At 47.8% G+C, this 21,221-nt stretch overlaps 1 protein-coding gene across 2 annotated transcripts in view; it reads left to right on the forward strand.

Moving 5' to 3' along the window:
- The window catches only part of LOC144781594 (transforming growth factor beta-2 proprotein-like), a 139,242-nt gene that overhangs the window by 75,054 nt on the left and 42,967 nt on the right, over window positions 1–21,221 (forward strand). The window contains exon 4 of one of the 2 annotated variants that reach the window (XM_078660509.1): window positions 16,085–16,195. The exons of the other annotated variant lie outside the window; for it this stretch is intronic. Coding sequence (XP_078516635.1) covers window positions 16,085–16,195 — 111 coding nt within the window. The remainder of the gene's footprint in view (window positions 1–16,084; window positions 16,196–21,221) is intronic. 2 annotated transcript variants of the gene reach the window in all.

Genomic DNA, 21,221 nt, shown 5'->3' on the forward strand with positions numbered 1-21,221 from the left:
TAAAACGGTCGAAGCCCCAAAAAGCGTCGAGCCGAAAAAACAAAAAACAAAGGTTACAGCACCAAAACCAAGAACTGTGGAAGAAAAACTGCTTCACCCAGACCCCTCCACAGAAAACCAGTCTAAAATCTACATTAACCCAAAGACTGCTAAAGTGACTGTTTATACCAAAAAGAAAAGGCCTCTACCAACTGAAGACCTTTCTAGGATCCCCTTAAAGAAGAAAAGAGACTGTGCTACCTCTCCTATTTTCTTTGAACCTATCACTCCTGCTATGCCTACTACTCCTTATGCCCCACAATCACAGGCACGCTCTCACTACACCCCTGATGAAGATCAGGACGCAGATGTAGGTTTTGGGTATCCACAAAACCCTCTTTCAGAGCCAAACACACAGCCATGGGGTGGAGTTGGGGAACCGGACACTGAAGGGACTCTGCCCATTACAGACCCTGCAGTATACCCTACTAAGCCATCACCCACAGAGGACACAGTAGCATTTAATTCACTACTGGATAGAGCAGCAACCTACCACAATGTAGAGATGCACTCGGATGCTGTTGAGGAAGACTTCCTCTTTGATACACTAACAACATCTGAGAGACACGTTAAGACACTCCCAATGTTAAAAGGGGTATTAAAACATGCAAGTGACATTTTTAAAGACACTGCTAGGGCATGAGTCATAAACCCTAGAATTGAGAAAAAACTACAGGGCTGCACCTACAGATCCTACATACATCAGAGGGCAGCTACCCCTAGATTCCTTAGTGGTATCCAACGCACGTAAACGTGCAAACTCACAAACTACTGGTGAGGCAGCACCACCAGAAAAGGAATCTAAAATCTTTGAGGCTCAGGCAGCAAACTCCTGGAGAATAGCCAATACACAGGCCTTGTTAGCCAGGTATGATAGAGCGCACTACGACAGTTTGGAAGAAATTCTCCAACACTTACCTGATCAATACAAACAGCAGGCAGATGAACTTATACAAGAGGGGAAGCTCATCACCAATGCATCCATTAAATGTGCTCTAGACGCAGCAGACACAGCTGCCAGATCCATCCATACAAGCGTGCTGCTAAGGCGCCATGCATGGCTTCGTATATCAGGCTTTAAGAATGAAGTCCAATCTACAATTCTTAATCAGCCAATCAACCCAGACTTTTTATTTGGTCCAGCAGTTGATTCAATTCTGGACAAAATGAAAAATGATGCAGAAACTGCAAAGTCTATGGGAGCTCTTCAGTCCCAACAACACCGGGGCTCCTTTCGTCGCTCCGAGCACTAGGAACATCACAGCAATCTTCCAACTACAAGACTAACACACAATCCACATAAACCAAAAACACCAGCAGGGGTGGTTACAGAGGAAACAATACCAAGGGTAGAGGTCGTGGAGGCAATGCAAATATATCCTCCACTAATACAAAGCAGTGACTTCTTGACACTACCCCCAGACCACATAACACCAGTCGGGGGAAGAATACAACAATTTCTGCCAGTCCGGTTAAATATCACCACAGACAAGTGGGTCAGGCAAATTATCCAACATGGCTATTGCCTCGAACTCACCTCAACTCCACCCAACATACCACCGGTGCACCGTCCCATGTCACAGGAACATATAACGCTACTTCAGCAAGACGTCATCAGTATGCTGCAAAAGGGGGCCATAGAACCAGTCCCACTGCAACATCAGGGAACAGGAGTATACTCCCTATACTTCCTAATTCCAAAGAAGGACGGGTCTCTCAGACCAATATTGGACCTCAGGCCCCTCAACCTGTACATTTTGTCGGAGCATTTTCACATGCTCACTCTCCAGCAAGTCTTACCACTGCTTCGCCAAGGAGACTTCCTAGCAACCGTAGACCTCAAAGACGCATACTTTCATATACCAATACACCCTGCTCACAGAAAGTATTTGAGGTTCACCATTCAAGGGCAACACTATCAATTCAAGGTCCTGCCATTTGGGGTGACAACAGCTCCAAGGGTGTTCACCAAATGTCTAGCGACAGTGGCAGCACATCTCAGAAGGCAACACATCCATGCGTACCCTTATCTGGACGACTGGCTAATACACGCGCCAACAGCCCAGCAATATGCCGACCACATGTCAAAGACTATACACCTACTGCACAGTTTAGGGTTCTCACTAAACTACCCAAAGTCACACCTACAACCCTCCCACGTCCAACAGTGCCTGGGAGCGACAATAGATACACTGTCAGCAAAAGCATATCCCAACACAGCACGGGTCTAGGGAATGCAGACGCTGATACAAAGGTTCAGACCCCAACACTCACTACCAGCTCGAGTGTTTATGCAGCTAATAGGCATGATGGCCTCGTGCATATTCAAAGTCCCTCATGCCAGGTTACATATGCGTCCCTTTACAAGAATGCCTAGCAAGGCAGTGGAACCAGGCTCACGGGCAATTAAAAGACCTGGTGTTGGTGACCAGTCGGGCATACAACTCTCTGCATTGGTGGAATCCACAAAACCTTTGCAAAGGGCGACTGTTCCAAGAGCCTGTCCCACAAATAGTCTTAACAGCGGACGCATCCCTACTAGGATGGGGAGCACATTGCCTACACTACACAGTGCAGGGACTCTGGACTGTACAGCAAAAGAAAATGCATATCAACCTCCTGGAGTTGATGGCCATTTTTCTAGCCCTAAAAGCTTTCGCGACACACTTACGCAACAAAGCTGTGTTGATCCGGACCGACAACATGACAGCTATGTATTACATTCAAAAACAGGGAGGAACACACTCGCCACAGCTGTCGCACCTAGCTCAAGCAATGTGGAAATGGGCCATTCAGAGGAATATTTTTCTCATGGCGGAACACCTCCCAGGCAAAGACAACCAAGTGGCCGACCTGCTAAGCAGGCACAGCCAACAGATGCACGAATGGGTAATTCACCCCAAAGTGCTCCAATCATTCTTCCGGAAGTGGAGACACCCGGAAATAGATCTGTTTGCCACAAGCGAAAACGCAAAATGCCAGTACTTTGCCGCCAGGTTCCCACATCCGCAATCGCAAGGCAATGCAATATGGATGAACTAGTCAGGCAAATTTGCGTACGCTTTTCCCCCAGCTCCACTAATACCGCTGGTAGCACGCAAAATGCGCCAACATTCGCTGACACTAATCCTAGTTGCTCCCACATGGGCGAGGCAACCATGTACACAACGTTCCTAGAACTGTCAGTGGTGCCTCACCAAAGACTGCTACTAACACCCAGTCTTCTAATGCAGAACCATGGCGAAATCCAACACCCAGATCCCCAACAGCTGAACCTAGCCATCTGGCTCCTGAAATCCTAGAATTTGGATACCTCAACTTGCCTCCAGACTGCATGAATATTATCAAAGAGGCAAGGAAACCCACTACCAGAGCATGCTATGCAGCAAAGTGGAAACGTTTCGTCATTTACTGTAATAACAGTGGAGTAGTGTGGCTCACTGGTTAGAGGCGGCAGACCCGAGAGCAGAGGACGGCCCGGGACCAGGGTTCGATTCCCGACGCGGCAGGTTTCTGGACCAGGGTCAGCGGACTCGATAATTCTCTAGCCTCGGTGCCCACTCTGATCAGCGATCACACTCGGCAACTCTGGGCACTAGCTTGCCTCATCTTCACTAACGGCCCCACCAGACCGCCGGGGATGCCTGGTCTCACCCTGGAGATACCCATTAAGGGACCATCTCACAGGGAAGCCAGGAAGGGTTTCGCAGCGGTCGAAGCGCGGAGGTACCCCTTCGGGAGTGATTCCAGCGCTATATAAGCACATAATTAATTAATTAATTAACAATGACATTAACCCACTTGATGCTTCCACTCAAAACCTCATTTGCTACCTATTGCACCTCCAACGGTGCAATTTAGCATTTTCTTCCATCAGAATACACCTAGCTGCGTTAGCAGCATATCTGCAAAACAGGCAACACCTTTCTCTATTCAGGATGCGAGCAATCAAAGCGTTTATGGATGGACTTAAATGCGTAATTCCTCCAAGACACCCACCTTCACCAGTCTGAAATCTAAATGTTATCTTAACCAGACTAATGGGACCACCCTTTGAACCATTGCATTCATGCGAACTACAATTTCTTACTTGGAAAGTGGCTTTCCTTATTGCCATTACTTCGCTACGAAGAGTTAGTGAGCTGCAAGCCCTAACTATTCAAGAGCCATTCATTCAAGTACATGCAAATAGAGTAGTTCTTAGAACAAACCCTAAATTCATGCCAAAGGTGGTATCCCATTTCCATATAAATCAAACTATAGAACTGCCAGTGTTCTTTCAGAACCCACAAACAGTAGCTGAAAGGGCCCTGCATACCCTTGACGTCAAAAGAGCTCTGCTATATTACATAGACAGAACTAAAACATTTCGGAAAACAAAACAGTTGTTTGTTGCCTTCTCACCACAACACAAGGGTAACCCTAATTGAAAATCAGGTATAGCCAGGTGGATAGTTAAGTGCATCCAAATATGTTATTTGAAAGCAAAACGCACCTTAACAGTCCCCCCTAGAGCGCATTCCACACGTAAGCTAGGGCCATCCATGGCTTTCCTGGGAAATATTCCTTTACACGAAATTTGTAGAGCAGCCACATGGTCAACCACACATACATTTACATTCAAAACAGCAGACTGCTGTAGGACAGGCTGTTCTCAAAACTATTTTCCAAACTGCTGCAGCTGGCACAGGTAGCCACCGCTAGGGGAGATACTGCTATACATTCTATGCACAGATAGGAATTCTGCAGCCCACATGCCTTGAACGGAATGTGCTACTTACCAGTATGCATCTGTTCTTGGCATGTAGGGCTGATGACATTCATATCACCCACCCTCCTCCCCGGTGCCTGTCGCAGCTACAGAATTCACTCTTTGCATGGACATCTCTTACTGTACTATACTCCATCTCTGCCACAATGGTGAAAAACAATCTGGGGATGGAGAGGATGCCCATGCGCACTGTAGTCCGAGGGAGGAGCCACCTATCTCGTAATACTTCGAAGACTCTTCCAGGACAACAATGTGCAATCATCCGGACCCATCACTAGGCGGCGATCTATGCCCATATATGAATGTCAGCAGCCCTACATGCCAAGAACAGATGCTTACTGGTAAGTAGCATATTCCTTACTGCACCAACACCTTTCAAAATCACACTGAAAATATACTCACAGGAGACAAAACTCCAGGAGGTACAGCTTGATGTGTTATGGGACGACATGTACGACTTGGTAATATACTCAATGTGAATTTTCAGTTTGTGATTATTGGTGCACCTTTGATGACATCAGTAGATCTTTCAGGATGAACTGCGGGTGGGTGCATACAACTCTGTGAAGTTTGAAATCTTTACCTACACAAATGTGATTGTTTGTTTTTGACAAATTGATGAGGTACACTATCTTTGGAAGCCACTGAGGAGTAGTAAGTGGCTACTATAGGGCACTGGAGATTTAAACAGGCTGAGAAGAACGTATGAAGATCGGGGTGTCTCCTTTTCTTTGTCCTGAGGATGACCAGAACAAATGATTAAGCCACACACACTGTAACAGGTTGAAACGTCCACTGAATATACATTTGGACTGTACTATATAATTGTATGAAGAGGAAAGATTTGTTCATCTGCCTATCTTCCGATTGATATTACAGCCAGGCCAGAGAAATGATTATAAAAAGAAAGAAATGCTATTACTTTTTTACTCTCTTAAACATTGTCATGCACACTTTCTATCGGCACAAGCACTTTTTGTCTCTCAAGCACAACTTGTCTGAGTTCTTGAGTTGTATCATTGATGAAATAATATAAAATTGCTTCAATTACAATATATACTCTGTACTACTTAAACAATGTGTGTTTCTTATAACTTTGTGCATTTATTGTGTATGTGGAGGGATTAGATGACCTCCTCTGAATTGAGAAAATGCCAGACAGTATATTCCGACAGAACAATTGATTGATGAGGTGTACTGTAGAATATATATAGGGCAAAAAGGGACAGATAGAGAAGGAGAACAATAGACTTTCATGCATTTGAAACCTAGCAATATGAATCCAACAGAAGCATGCTTTCCTGCACCAATTGATAATCTTGTAAAGAGTACAGTGCAGGTCAGGAGTAGATGCGGGAAAAGGGTAATAGGACGAGAGATGGAAACAGAGACAATGGATATCATCCCTCAGCCAGTTCTTACAGCTGGGATCAACCTACGCCGCAGAAGCATTGACATTTAAAACGAAAAATAACTCATTAAGCATTTCATCTTTTAAACCCCCATCTTTATAATCAATCAATCAATCAGTGTACTTATAAAGCGCACTACCTACCCGTGAGGGTCTCAAAGCGCTGAGGGGAGGGGTGTTGGGTCTGCCTTAGGTGGGAAGGGAGGGTGTTCCAGGTCTTGTTGGCGAGGAAGGAGAAGGATCTGCCACCGGAGGTTGTTCGATGGATGCGGGGTACAGCGGCGAGGGCGAGGCTGGCGGAACGGAGCTGGCGAGCGGGAGTGTAACAGCTGAGTCGGCTGTTGAGGTAGGCTGGTCCGGTGTTGTGTAGTGCTTTATGTGCGTGGGTGAGTAGCTTGAAGGTGATCCTCTTCTCGACGGGGAGCCAGTGTAGGTTTATACACAGTACTATTCCAGAATTTTCTTCTGAATAGGAAACTCGTTGATATCTTCTTGTGTAGCGTTTGTATTCCAAATCTGGCAACAGGAAACTGGATGTAGCAACTAAGTAGCTTGTTTGACTTGCAAAGAACGATCTGAAGTACAAGAAACATATACCCAAGGGGCTTATTATGAGTGCGCCGGTCCTGGGATCACCGTACTTGTGTTGGCGGACTGACCACCACCTCGGAGGGCCCGCCCGCTGTAATATTAGTGTGGCGGTGGGACCGCCACAAGACCACAGCCTCTTCTGGGATCAAGGATCTTGCTGCGGGCGGTCTGCAAATGGCCTGAATATGCTGGCGGTGCCGATGCCGGTATCACAAGGCATATTATGACCCGGATATCCCCCGCCCTTTTCATGGCAGGGACTCCACCTTGAAAAGGGTGGCAGACATGCACTACCTCAACAAGAGCCTGTCCTTCCACATGCCCAAGAGGAACCTCTGCTCCGCCGACCTCGCCCTGGCAGAGTTTCCCCGCATCCGCAGAAAGAGAACAGGCAGGAGAGCTTTCTCTTACATCGCAGCGAAAACGTGGAACGAGCTCCCCGTGAATATCAGATGCTCCCTCACCCTGCACACGTTCAGGAAGGACCTCAAGACCTGGCTCTTCGACTGAGCCGGAGCCGCTGTTCCCACCCCTCCCCCTTTCCAGCGCCTTGAGACCCTCATGGGTGAGTAGCGTGCTATATAAACCCCTGATTGATTGATTGATTGACCCCTTTTCCTAGCATCGTACATGCCTTGCAGGCGTGAAGCCTCACACAAACTGGCTCCCATTCTTTGTGCGCACTGTTGAGCTCTCCTGCCTTAGAAGAATCACACACCCATGAGGTTCATCGAATCATGACTCAATCGTCCTCTTAACACAGGTGAACTAGGTCTGCAGAATCATAACACTGCCTACGGATGCCATACACGCTTCTAGTTCACAATTTTACACCTAATGCATGTAGGCATCTAATGCACAGTAGGAGTAATACTCCTCAAATGTAAACTAGGAAAGGGGGATATTACACATGCTTATCACACTGATTTCCCAATATGCATCACAAAAGTGGGAATTCGCAAATACTATATGGTCGTTTTGTTGGTCTTCACATGGGCACAATTGTTTTTTCATTATGCTGACGCGACCATTAAAGTCTCATTGCACTATGATGCCTTGGGTCGGCATGTATGCTATGCCATCCATACATTCCTAACATGGATAGTTAGTTATGTATGGAAACAATACTGTGATGTTGCCAGGTTTGTAAAGCCATGTCCTGATGCAACAAAGAGGTGTGTTTGCTGTACTCACCAAGCATATGTCAACATAATTCCACACAATCAGCTGACATGGAATTACAGACTGATGGAAAATAAACTGTTATATGTTGCACCAGGAAAGACGACATAAACGTGAAGTGGGTATGGGTGTTTGAAGCGCTCTTGTCATTGCAGAAATCCTGCATATTAATGGGTTTGTATGGGTGTTTATTGCAATGGTGGTGAGATATGTCTAAAGTGCTTCATGTGTGCAGTTGATCGCTCCAGCAAAAGGGAATAGGCAAAGGCATAGAACTGCAGCGCCATGCTTTGCCTATCTTGCAGTGACTGTGGCATGAGGATGTACTGCTGCCGTCAACAGCGGGCACGTGCCAATACTTAGTGCAGGCACTGGGGCTAACTTCTTTCTAAGATGCCATCTGTGACCCCGCTGGCTTTCTTAAATGATCCAATGGACTGTAATTTGTGTGTATCTGGTACATTGATATGGGGATGGGAGATGGGAGAGGAGTGGCGCAGCGGTCAGAGCGACTGACTCCGGAGCGCGGGGTTCACACTTCAATCGCCGGTGGCAGCTCAACTCAGCATCATATGACTCTGGATAATAGCTTACTTTTTCTCCAGTATTAGGGGTGTCTTTCATAGATTCACGTGCTTGAATATTCCCCGTCGTCGAAGTGGGAGTCCCACGGTAAATAAAATAGCAATAATGCTAAATATATATATATATATGAAAACATAATACATGATAAAAGAAGAGGAAATACAACTGAAAACCTCCAAAACGATTCCTACATAGGAATGCATGGTAAAGAGAAAAAACTACTTGTAACACATTAGTGTCATTATGTTAGTCCAAATTACAGCCAATCAGGTGCCAGCACCCTCTAGAACCTTCTCCTCAGAAGCTCAAGCCCTCAGATTTTCTACCGCACGTCGTGTGAAGGGAGTCTCCCTGAGCTCTGCTCAGTTCTTCACTTCAAATCTTCTAGTTCCAGTTTTTCTCAACATGTCAAGTAAGAAGTCTTTATTCAGACCTTGCTCTTCTTGTGGGAAGCTGCGCCTTTTTGAGAAGGACCCCCACCAGAAGTGTATCTATTGTTTGTACCCTGATCATGAGGTTGGAAGCTGCAAGTTCTGTAGAACTTTTTCTACTAAGACTCTCAAGACAGAGAAGGCCGTCTTCTCCTTTGGCTCCAACGTCTAAAGGACAAGAATTCTGCCCTGTCAGACGCAGAAAGATTTTCACTCTGGTCCTTCTTCAGCAGCCTCTAAGCGTGGTAGTATACAGGATTTTCCATCTCCTTTCCTCAAAAAGAATAAATTAGCCCTTCCTCTGGCTTCTGTGGTGTCTCCTACCACTCCTACTACCACTACGCCCACGAGACCTGGCTCTCAAGCGTCTTCTGCTGCCTCTAGGTGTGTTTCCATACCTCTTAGAGTTCCGTCGTTGTCGGGAGCATCTACGAGCGTTCCGACGACGAGAACCGCATTGTCTGCATCATCGACGACGACGCTGATGACGGCATCAGCTTTTACTTCGTCGATGACGGTCTCGTCGACAGCATACATGTCGACGAGAGTTTCTTTGCCTTCAAAGCCTGTCCCGTCGACGATTACCATCACCTCGTTGACGAAGAAGAAAGATTCCTCGTCGACGAAAGTCTCTAAGAAATCTTTGTCGTCGACTACGTTTCCGTTGACCAAGGTCTCGCCGACGAAGGCTCCGTCGACCAAAGCCCCGTCGACGAGGACTCCGTCTACGGAGGTTCTGCCTACGTCGACGACTGCACCGTCGACGACTGCACCATCGACGACTTCGTCTACGATGGATCGCCCGTCGTCGGTGACCCTGACGACGACTCCGTCGACGCCCACACCGTCGACGATGGGTTTGTCAAAATTATCTTCGTCGACAGCCAAATCAGCACCGTTGACAATAGCGTCAACGACGCCGTCGACGGTGGCACCGGCTTCCTTTGCCTCATTGCCGTTAGTGCCTTTGAAGACTTCAGGATCCTCTGCTGATTCATCCCATCGTCGCAATAAGGCTCCGTGCCAACAGTTCTCTGCTCCAGAGCTGCAACCACCTTCTCCAATGTTTGCCACTACCTCTGAGCATGACACTGACTCTGAAAATGAAGGTGACACGTTTAGGGCGGCCCATAGTCCCTCTGATTTGATTATTAAATGTCAGGAGTCTGACACTGACGAAGATGGCGGAGACCAAGAGTCTCAACCTGAGGAACAGTTGGTCCAAGTACCTATGGCTACAATACCATTAACCTTGATCTCAAATCTCCAACATATGCTGGATAATTACAACCGTCATTTCCCAGCAACGCCGCAAGGTACTCCTGTACAATCTCCTCCTGCCGTTGCATTGCCTCCACCGTCTCTTCCGCCAACGTTACCACCCACAACTTTGTCTCAAGTTCAGACGTCAATCAGAATCCACACTACTGTTTATCCGCAGGATGCGGATGATGAGGCGGTCCCAGAACGTGAGGACGGAGAGGTCCCTGGCAATTCGGACGAGGATGCAGGCGACCAGGATATGGCGGAGTGGGACGATTAGCGAACACAGACGCCCTCTCCTCAGCCAGGAAACTCTGGTGATTCACCTCCTGTAGATATCGCCAGTTTTCATCTACTAACGGATAAAGCGGCTCAGCGTTTCAAATTGCCTAGATCGCAACATGAGGAGGACTGTTTCCTCTATGATTTTAAAGATAAGCCTTACAAGCAGGTCCACACGATTCCAATAATCGATTTTGTTTGGAAGGAGGGAATTAAACTCATGCAAGCTCCAAACTCGTTACCTGCTCAAATACCGCGCCTTGAAAAGAAATACAAGGCCCCAACCGGTTCTCCGGCATGCTTGATCTCTCACCCTAAGCCGGACTCAGTAGTAACTCAAGCTGCACAGCGTCGAGCCCGGAACCCAGCGTCTCCAATCACCCCACCTCCCGATAGGGAGGGTCGACGCCTAGACGCTATTGGCCGCAAGTTTTCAACCATGGCTTCCACTTCTGCCCAAGCAGCCAATGCCTTGGCCATTTTGGGACGCTATGCCCGGCAGATGTGGTCGGACATATCTGCATTAATAGATCTAATACCTGAAGCTTCCAATGCGGACGCTCAGCAGATTCTTCACGATGGGCAGAGAGCATCGGAAGAAATGATCGACTGTGCAGTCGATATTGCTGATACAGGTTTCCGTCTGCTTGCAAGTGCAGCTGCCCTCCGACGCCAGGGTTGGTTAAAATCCACCTCCTTCCGGCAGGAAGTCCAATCCAAGATACTTGATTTGCCATATGATGGTGAATCGCTTTTCGGATCTCACATCGATGACGCTCTGGAGTCCATTAAGAAGGACACCGATACGGCAAAGTCTTTGGGCACGTTGCAATTCCGGAAGCAGTCCTTTCGAGGTGCGCGCGGACGCGGCACTTCTTCCAATTTTCGAGGAGGGCAACAGTACCGCTCCTACAATCAGGGCAACCAGCGTTAAGCATCCACTCAGCAGAGTTGTCAGCAGTCCTCCAGACCCTATAGGGGAAAGTCCTCCTATCGCGGATCCACTCCTAAGCGCCAATGACTTTTGTCATCCTCAAAGTGTTGGAGGTCGAATCTCTTTGTTTTATTCTCAGTGGTCCTCCATCACCTCGGACCGCTGGGTTTTGGACATTGTACGGCGGGGTCATACCTTAGAATTCGTCGAGATTCCTCCTCGTACTCCACCATTTGGCCCGCCTCCTCCACACCTCAAGGAACTTTACCATCAAGTCCGTCTTCTTGTTCTAAAGGGTGCAGTCGAAGTGGTCCCGAAACATCAAAGAGGAGAGGGGTTTTACTCTCGATTCTTCCTCATACTCAAGAAGACCAGAGATTGGCGCCCCATTCTGGATTTGAGGGCTCTCAACCAATTCCTAAAGTGCCAATCTTTCCGCATGCTGACATTACTGGAAATCCTGCGTCTTCTATCCAGCGGGGATTTCATGACCACCATAGACCTTCAAGACGCGTATTTTCATGTCCAGATTATCCAACAACATCGCCAGTACCTGCGTTTCAAAGTGGGACAAACGCACTATCAGTTCAAGGTCTTGCCCTTCGGGCTGCGATCAGCTCCTTGTGTGTTCACGAAGGTACTGGCCCCTGTGGTGGCTCACCTGCGTCTCCAAGGTGTTCAAATCTTTCCATATTTGGACGATTGCCTCCTCAAGTCTCAATCCCACCATAAACTATGTCAGGACACTCGTCTTTGCCAGCAGGTGTTTCAGTCCCTGGGTTTACCATCAACGTCGAAAAGTCACAGTTTGCGCCTCTGCAATCCAGAAACTTCTTGGGAGCGATCCTAGACACGAAACTATCAAAGCGTTCGTCTCGCACGAGCGGCGACAGAAGATCCTTTGTATGGTCACCCTCATTCGAAAAAGACAGTCCATTTCTGTTCGGACGTTAAAGTTGTTTTTGCGGATGGCATCATCTTGTATCGCACTGATCCCAAATTGCAGATTGCGAACACGTCCCATTCAGGAGGAACTGGACTTACAGTGGTGTCAGGTCTCTGGGTCCTTCAACAACATAGTTGCTGTCATAGCCCGCATGAGAAGAAGCTTGCTTTGGTGGGCGCAGCCAACCAATCTGGAGACGGGGACGTCGTTCCTCGTTCACGCACCAGATCTCACGCTCACGACGGACGCCTCTCTGGAGGGGTGGGGCGCTCATCTCCAAGGCCTATCCATCAAAGGCAAGTGGACTCCACCCCAACGCACGTGGCATATCAACAGGCTAGAGTTGATGGTGATCTTCCTAGCGCTCAAGTCATTCCTACCTGTAGTTCACGGGGAGTCAGTGCTTATCCAAACGGACATTACCACCAGCATGCACTACATGAATAAACAGGGAGGAACCAAGTCTCCACATCTGTCTCTCTTGGCCCAGTCGATCTGGGATTGGGCTCTCCGTCATCAGATCACCTTGACAGCTGTCCATCTGCCGGGCGTGTCCAACATCCTGGCGGACTCTCTAAGCAGGTCCACTTCCTCAACACACGAATGGAACTGCACCAGCCGACTCTGGATCTTGTGTTCAACTGATGGGGTCTCCCAGCTCTAGACCTCTTTGCAACACCGGAGAATCGAAAATGCCCGTCTTACGCAAGTTGGCATCCCCACCCCGGGTCGTGCGGGAATGCCCTTTTGATCGATTGGTGCGATCTATTCGCTTACGCTTTTCCGCCGATTCCGTTAGTACCGCAGGTGCTGTGGAAGATGCGGAGGCAGCACTGCCACATCCTATTGATCGCACCTCGTTGGCCCAGACAGGCATGGTTTTCGTAATTGCTTCTGCTGTCCCAGTGCGAGCCCATTCCTCTGCGTCCCCGTTCAGACCTCCTAATGATGGACAGGGGCCAAGTGTGCCATCCGGACCCCTCCACGCTACAATTGTCGGCATGGAACCTGAGCACCTTGAATTCGCAGACTTGAACATATCTCAGGAATGCAGGGACATCCTTGCTCATGCTAGGGCTCCGTCTACCATCAAAACTTACAAACTCAAGTGGAAGAGATTCTGTCATTGGTGCGTGGCAGCGAATGTCCATCCCATCTATTCCACTCTGGAGCAGCTTCTTCCGTTCTTCTTAAGCCTCGCTCAGTCGGGACTTTCACATGCTACCCTGAGAGTTTTCCTAGCTGCAATCTCTCGTTTCAGACACGATGGCTCTTCTTCCCTCTGTTCGTCCAGAATCATACATCAATTCTTCAAAAGGCTCTTCCGAAAGTTCCCACCTGTTCGGTGCCCTCCTCCAACTTGGCACCTCAATGTTGTCCTATCTCAACTTATGAAGTCACCATTTGAGCCTATCCATAAGGCGGATATCAAATTCCTCACCTGGAAAGTTGCGCTACTTTTGGCTTTGACTTCATCTTTTACTGTCAAACCGCCTTATCTACAGTTCAAGCCTAGCGGAGTGGCGCTTCGCACCAACCCCTCTTTCCTACCTAAAGGGCCTACGGATTTTCATCTGACTGAGCCTGTGTTGCTACGAACTTTCTTTCCGGACCCAAGGTCTCCGGCGGAGCAGCGCTTGCATTCTTTGGACATCAAACGATGCCTTAAATTTTACATTGGCAGAACTGCCTCCTTCCGCAAGTCCGATCAACTGTTCATTGCTTACGGACCAACAATTGCCCGTTGGCTTTCTTCAGCCATTACCTTCTGCCATCAACAAGCTGGCAAACCATTGCAGTATTCAGTGAGGGCTCATTGTACGAGGGCGATGTCTTCTCTCACCGCCTTGTTTGCTGGTGTGCCTCTTCATCAGATTTGCCGTGCAGCGACATGGTCCAGCAGGCACACCTTCACCAAGCATTACTGTTTGGATGCCATTAATGAAGCGGATACCGCAGTGGGACAGGCAGTGCTTTGTCATCTTTTCAAATAAGGTGAGCCTCTGTTCCCCCCTCCTTGGTGTTTTTTTTCTGTGATTGCTAATGATGTTTACATGGCTGTATTATTACTGTCTTGGCTTTTTTCCATATGTGCCTAGCAATCTCAGCTCTACGGAGGTTACTGCTTTCTATTCTATTCAAGCATGTGAATCTATGAAAGACACCCCTAATACTGGAGAAGAACAATTGTTACTTACCTGTAAACAGGTGGTTCTCCAGTATTGGTGTCTTTCATAGATTCACATGCGACCCACCCGCCTCCCCTCAGAGGCTCTCTTCTCCTCATGGACTCTTGGTCTCTTTGGTGCTACGAAAATCTGAGGGCTTGAGCTTCTGAGGAGAAGGTTCTAGAGGGTGCTGGCGCCTGATTGGCTGTAATTTGGACTAACATAATGACACTAATGTGTTACAAGTAGTTTTTTCTCTTTACCATGCATTCCTATGTAGGAATCGTTTTGGAGGTTTTCAGTTGTATTTCCTCTTCTTTTATCATGCATTATGTTTTCATATATATATATATATATATTTAGCATTATTGCTATTTTATTTACCGTGGGACTCCCACTTCGACGGTGGGGAATATTCAAGCATGTGAATCTATGAAAGACACCAATACTGGAGAACCACCTGTTTACAGGTAAGTAACAATTGTTCATCTCCCCGACTGCCCCCAGCACATTGAAACCTTTACAATGGAGATATAGTTGCACTTTACAAATAGGAATTTAATTTAATTTATTGGTGGCACAGGAGTGGGTGGTTGGTGAAGTGAGCTACTTCAGTCATGTCCGGGATCACATCTCAATTTCCCGTGGACATAGCAAAGAGGGCAAACATCTGTATATCTTTGCCTTCTTCAAATAGTTATTTCTAGATGATGGCAGTGCAGCAAACACCAATCCCGACATCGTGGAACATTTCTTGGACCTGTGGCTACCTTATAATTCTGCTGGCCCACATGTGCACCTTTGGTTGGTGCGTTGATGATAAACACCTGGGGAGGGGTGTCCTTCTGGTAATGTCAGGAGCTGCACCCCTTGTATTGACAAGAGAGAGAGAGAGAGAGAGGGAGAGTGTGTGTGTGTGTGTGTGTGTGTGTGTAAGTGTTAGGAAATTTGCATTTTCTGCTGCATTGTCATTTAGTTTGTATATCTTTTTATTACTAGTATCTATATTGCTATGATTTTCGTTTTGTGTCTTGATGTGCCAGCTACACGTGTTTATTTATGATTACAAATACATATGATATTGTCCAAGCTATCCAATTGCATACTATATCATTTTGTTTTCCATTATTTCATTTTGTTTCTCAACACTCGCGTTTAGATAAGGCTTTATTGCTGATTGTGGGAGTGCTTATAATGCTGTACCAATAATCTCTTGTTTGACCTTTTTTTCTTTGTCCTTGGAGAATTATTTCTCATCCCAATTGATATGTGTCATTTCGTTGCAGATTCAGTGAGTGGGCAGTCTGTGGTGTGTGACTTTCTTTAAGACTGGGTGGTTGAACATTATGCATGGTTGACTGTAGTATGCTTGCTGTACCACTTGGCGCAGATTTTGTGTGTTTAGTCTTACTTTCACTTTAATCGTTGTTTAGCACACCATTGACAGGTGCTCACAAGAGAATGCTCTTTCTCCTCCTCAGATAGAAACTTGGGTCTCAAGATTGGGGTGCACTGCCCCTGCTGTTCCTACATCCCAGCCGACAACAGCATAGTCCCCAACAGGAGCGAGGAGCTTGAAGTACGCTTCGTGGGTAAGGGACACCGAAAAGGGTGAGGGTGACCAGAGGATACTTGAGATCTGGGGCATTTAAAACAGAAAGTTAGTTCTCGCTGAAAATCCCAGAAGTTGTTACTATTCTGTGAATGTAGCAGGGGACGTGTTCTGTGAATGTTACAGAAGGATGTTTCTACTCTGTGAATGTTACAGAAGGATGTTACTGCTCTGTGAATGTTACAGAAGGATGTTACTGCTCTGTGAATGTTACATAAGGATGTTACTGCTCTGTGAATGTTACATAAGGATGTTCGTGCTCTGTGAATGTCACAGAAGGATGTTACTGCTCTGTGAATGTTACATAAAGATGTTACTGCTCTGGGAATGTTACAGAAGGATGTTCATGCTTTATGAATGTTACAGAAGGATGTTTCTACCGTGTGAATGTTACATAAGGATGTTCGTGCTCTGTGAATGTTACAGAGGATGTTAGTAGTCTGAATGTTACAGAAGGATGTTTCTGCTCTGTGAATGTTGCAGAAGGATGTACTGCTCTGTGAATGTTACCCAGGGATGTGAATACTACTGAAAGATGTTCTTGCCTTGTGAATGGTGTTAGTGCTCTGTGTATGTTACAGAAGGATGTTACTGCTCTGTGAATGTCACAGAAGGATGTTCCTGCTCTGTTAATGTTACCGAAGGATGTTCCTGCTCTGTGAATGTCACAGAAGGATGTTACTGCTCTGTGAATGTTACAGAAAGATGTTACTGCTCTGGGAATGTTACAGAAGGATGTTCATGCTCTATGAATGTTACAGAAGGATGTTTCTACCCTGTGAATGTTACATAAGGATGTTCGTGCTCTGTGAATGTTACAGAAGGATGTACTGCTCTGTGAATGTTACCCAGGGATGTGAATACTACTGAAAGATGTTCTTGCCTTGTGAATGGTGTTAGTGCTCTGTGTATGTTACAGGAGGATGTTTGTGCCCTGTGAATGTCACACAAGGAAGTTACTGCTCTGTGAATGCCACAGAAGGATGTTACTGCTCTGGGAATGTCACAGAAGGATGTTACTGCTCTGGGAATGTTACCGAAGGATGTTCGTGCTCTGTGAATGTCACAGAAGGATGTTCCTGCTCTGTGAATGTTACAGAAAGATGTTACTGCTCTGGGAATGTTACAGAAGGATGTTCATGCTCAATGAATGTTACAGAAGGATGTTTCTACCCTGTGAATGTTACATAAGGATGTTCGTGCTCTGTGAATGTTACAGAAGGATGTACTGCTCTGTGAATGTTACCCAGGGATGTGAATACTACTGAAAGATGTTCTTGCCTTGTGAATGGTGTTAGTGCTCTGTGTATGTTACAGAAGGATGTTACTGCTCTGTGAATGTCACAGAAGGATGTTCCTGCTCTGTTAATGTTACCGAAGGATGTTCCTGCTCTGTGAATGTCACAGAAGGATGTTACTGCTCTGTGAATGTTACAGAAAGATGTTACTGCTCTGGGAATGTTACAGAAGGATGTTCATGCTCTATGAATGTTACAGAAGGATGTTTCTACCCTGTGAATGTTACATAAGGATGTTCGTGCTCTGTGAATGTTACAGAAGGATGTACTGCTCTGTGAATGTTACCCAGGGATGTGAATACTACTGAAAGATGTTCTTGCCTTGTGAATGGTGTTAGTGCTCTGTGTATGTTACAGGAGGATGTTTGTGCCCTGTGAATGTCACACAAGGAAGTTACTGCTCTGTGAATGCCACAGAAGGATGTTACTGCTCTGGGAATGTCACAGAAGGATGTTACTGCTCTGGGAATGTTACCGAAGGATGTTCGTGCTCTGTGAATGTCACAGAAGGATGTTCCTGCTCTGTGAATGTTACAGAAAGATGTTACTGCTCTGGGAATGTTACAGAAGGATGTTCATGCTCAATAAATGTTACAGAAGGATGTTTCTACCCTGTGAATGTTACATAAGGATGTTCGTGCTCTGTGAATGTTACAGAAGGATGTACTGCTCTGTGAATGTTACCCAGGGATGTGAATACTACTGAAAGATGTTCTTGCCTTGTGAATGGTGTTAGTGCTCTGTGTATGTTACAGGAGGATGTTTGTGCCCTGTGAATGTCACACAAGGAAGTTACTGCTCTGTGAATGCCACAGAAGGATGTTCCTGCTCTGTGAATGCCACAGAAGGATGTTACTGCTCTGGGAATGTCACAGAAGGATGTTACTGCTCTGGGAATGTTACCGAAGGATGTTCGTGCTCTGTGAATGTCACAGAAGGATGTTTCTGCTCTGTGAATGTTACAGAAGGATGTTCGTGCTCTGTGAATGTGACAGAAGGATGTTTCTACCCTGTGAATGTTACATAAGGATGTTCGTGCTCTGTGAATGTTACAGAAGGATGTTTCTACCCTGTGAATGTTACATAAGGATGTTCGTGCTCTGTGAATGTTACAGAAGGATGTTTCTGCTCTGTGAATGTTACAGACGGATGTTTGTGCCCTGTGAATGTTACAGACGGATGTTTGTGCCCTGTGAATGTTACAGAAGGATGTTAGTGATATGTGTATGTTACAGAAGGGTGTTCGTGCTCTGTGAATGTTACCGAAGGATGTTAGCGCTCTCTGAATGTTACCGAAGGATGTTAGTAGTCTGTGAATGTTAAAGAAGGATGTTTCTGCTCTGTGAATGTTGCAGAAAGATGTTACTGCTCTGTGAATGTTACCCAGGGATGTGAATACTACTGAAAGATGTTCTTGCCTTGTGAATGGTGTTAGTGCTATGTGTATGTTACAGACGGATGTTTGTGCCCTGTGAATGTTACAGAAGGATGTTAGTGATATGTGTATGTTAGAGAAGGGTGTTCGTGCTCTGTGAATGTCACAGAAGGATGTTAGCGCTCTGTGAATGTTACCGAAGGATGTTACTGCTCTGGGAATGTTACAGAAGGATTTTAGTGCTCTACGAATGTCACAGAAGGATGTTGCTGCTCTGTGAATGTCACAGAAGGATGTTGCTGCTCTGTGAATGTCACAGAAGGATGTTGCTGCTCTGTAAATGTCACAGAAGGATGTTGCTCTCTGTGAATGTCACAGATGGGTGTTTCTGCTCTGTATGTCACCGAAGGTTGTTACTGCTCTCTGAATGTCACCGAAGGATGTTACTGCTCTGTAAATGTCACAGAAGGGTGTTACTGCTCTGTGAATGTCACAGAAGGATGTTTGTGCCCTGTGGATGTCACAAAAGGATGTTCGTGCTCTGTGAATGGCCCAGAAGGATGTTACTGCTCTGTGAATGTCACAGAAGGATGTTCGTGCTCTGTGAATGTCACAGAAGGATGTTCCTGCTCTGTTAATGTTGCAGAAGGATGGGGGGGGGCGTGGCCAGCAACATGGCCGACTAGACGTGCCTGACCAGAGCTCCGGCCGAGCCCGCTAATTATCCGGCATTCACTATCCCCCAAGACCCAGAACCGCCACCAAAAGTGAGGACCTGACGCCCGGACACCTGCCAAGGGCTGCTGCAGTCCCGAAACGGAGCCGACCCCGCCTGGCCAGTGTATGTGACGGTGTCTCCTCCATGCCCCGGAGATCGTCCTGACGGCCTGGGAGACAGGAGAAAGAGGCGCGCGCCAAGAGCCGGCATTCCCGCAAATAGCTGTTGCGGGCTGATAGAGGCTTGATCGGGTGCTCGGCCACCGGGCGGACGATCACACACCGCCTCCGCCGGACAACGGGAGCGGGACAGAGGTGACCGACGACCACCTACTCAAGATGGCGACCGTCGTGGTGATGGGGAGATAGCGACGGCGAGATCCCCGCATTGATCCCGACGCTGTGCAGATTCTGTGCCCGGGAGCAGAGACGGAGTGTCGGTGAGCCTTCCACCGAGGTGAGGAGGGCCGCACCTGTCCAGTGCCTGGAACTGGGGTTGATCTCGGTGGCGGCGCCCGCCTTTACCAATATGGCGGCCGCGCACTGAAGACCCACGGAGAGACGGCCCTCGAGCCGCGAAAGACCACGGAGGCCTGCCTAGAGGGGGAGGGCTTGCTCCTACTGCCCTGGAACCCCTGTGGCCCGCTCCGGTTCGGGAGCGGCTGGATGTCACCGCCGGCACCACACCGCCTGTGCCCACGCCTGGTGATCCGGCACTGAGACAGTGAGAATCTCGGGGGGGACGCGCACGAGGCGCAGGCTGAGGAGCACCCCCTGGCCCCCGCGGCGCGGAGAGGGGCGACGACGGGGCCCCCTCCTGTATTGCAGCCGGGGTGAATCTGCGACCAGAGCCCGGCCCCAGAGGTGGAGAGACGGTGGGCCCCACATCGCGAGGGCGAAGCCTGATACACGGACAAGTGAAGCGGTAGCACGGAGGAGCGGGGTTCCGGCGTAGTAGCTCCTGGCATCTGAACGACCCAGGCATGGGCAAGGGGGACACGATACCTAAGACGCGGAGCAAGGGCCCAATGGACAATTTCGCTGCTCCGCGACCTATGGTGGACACACAACCCGTACACTCTGGCACACGCAAGGATACGGATATGTTACTGGAGGCCATACAGGCGTCTAGGACGGACATCCAAGCTTCACGAGCGGCCCTGGAAACCAAAATTGGGGAGGTGGGGTCCGAAGTGACGCTGTTACGCCAGGACTTCCGAAACTTGACCGACAGAGTCACGGTAGCCGAGTCAAGGTTGACAGACACTGAGAAATCGGTTTCTGAACTTAAGAAGGACATGGCAGAACTCCAGGCCTCCCACCGCCAACTCCTGTGGAAGGTGGACGACGCCGAAAATAGGTCAAGGCGGAACAACCTACGCTTTGTGGGCTTTCGAGAAGGGATTGAAGAAAGAAGCATGACCGCCTTCCTCCTCGACTGGCTCAAAAGGACCTTCCCGACGGCGCGATTCTCCTCGTGCTTTATCATAGAGAGGGCGCACAGGGCGCTTCTGGCCAAGCCACCGGAGGGTGCGAGACCACGACCGGTCATAGCGCGATTTCTGAACTTTGCAGATCGAGATCTGATCCTACGGGAAGCCAGGGGCATGGGCGAG

Source organism: Lissotriton helveticus, chromosome 9, assembly GCF_964261635.1.
Source record: "Lissotriton helveticus chromosome 9, aLisHel1.1, whole genome shotgun sequence".
NCBI classification, from domain to species: domain Eukaryota; kingdom Metazoa; phylum Chordata; class Amphibia; order Caudata; family Salamandridae; genus Lissotriton; species Lissotriton helveticus.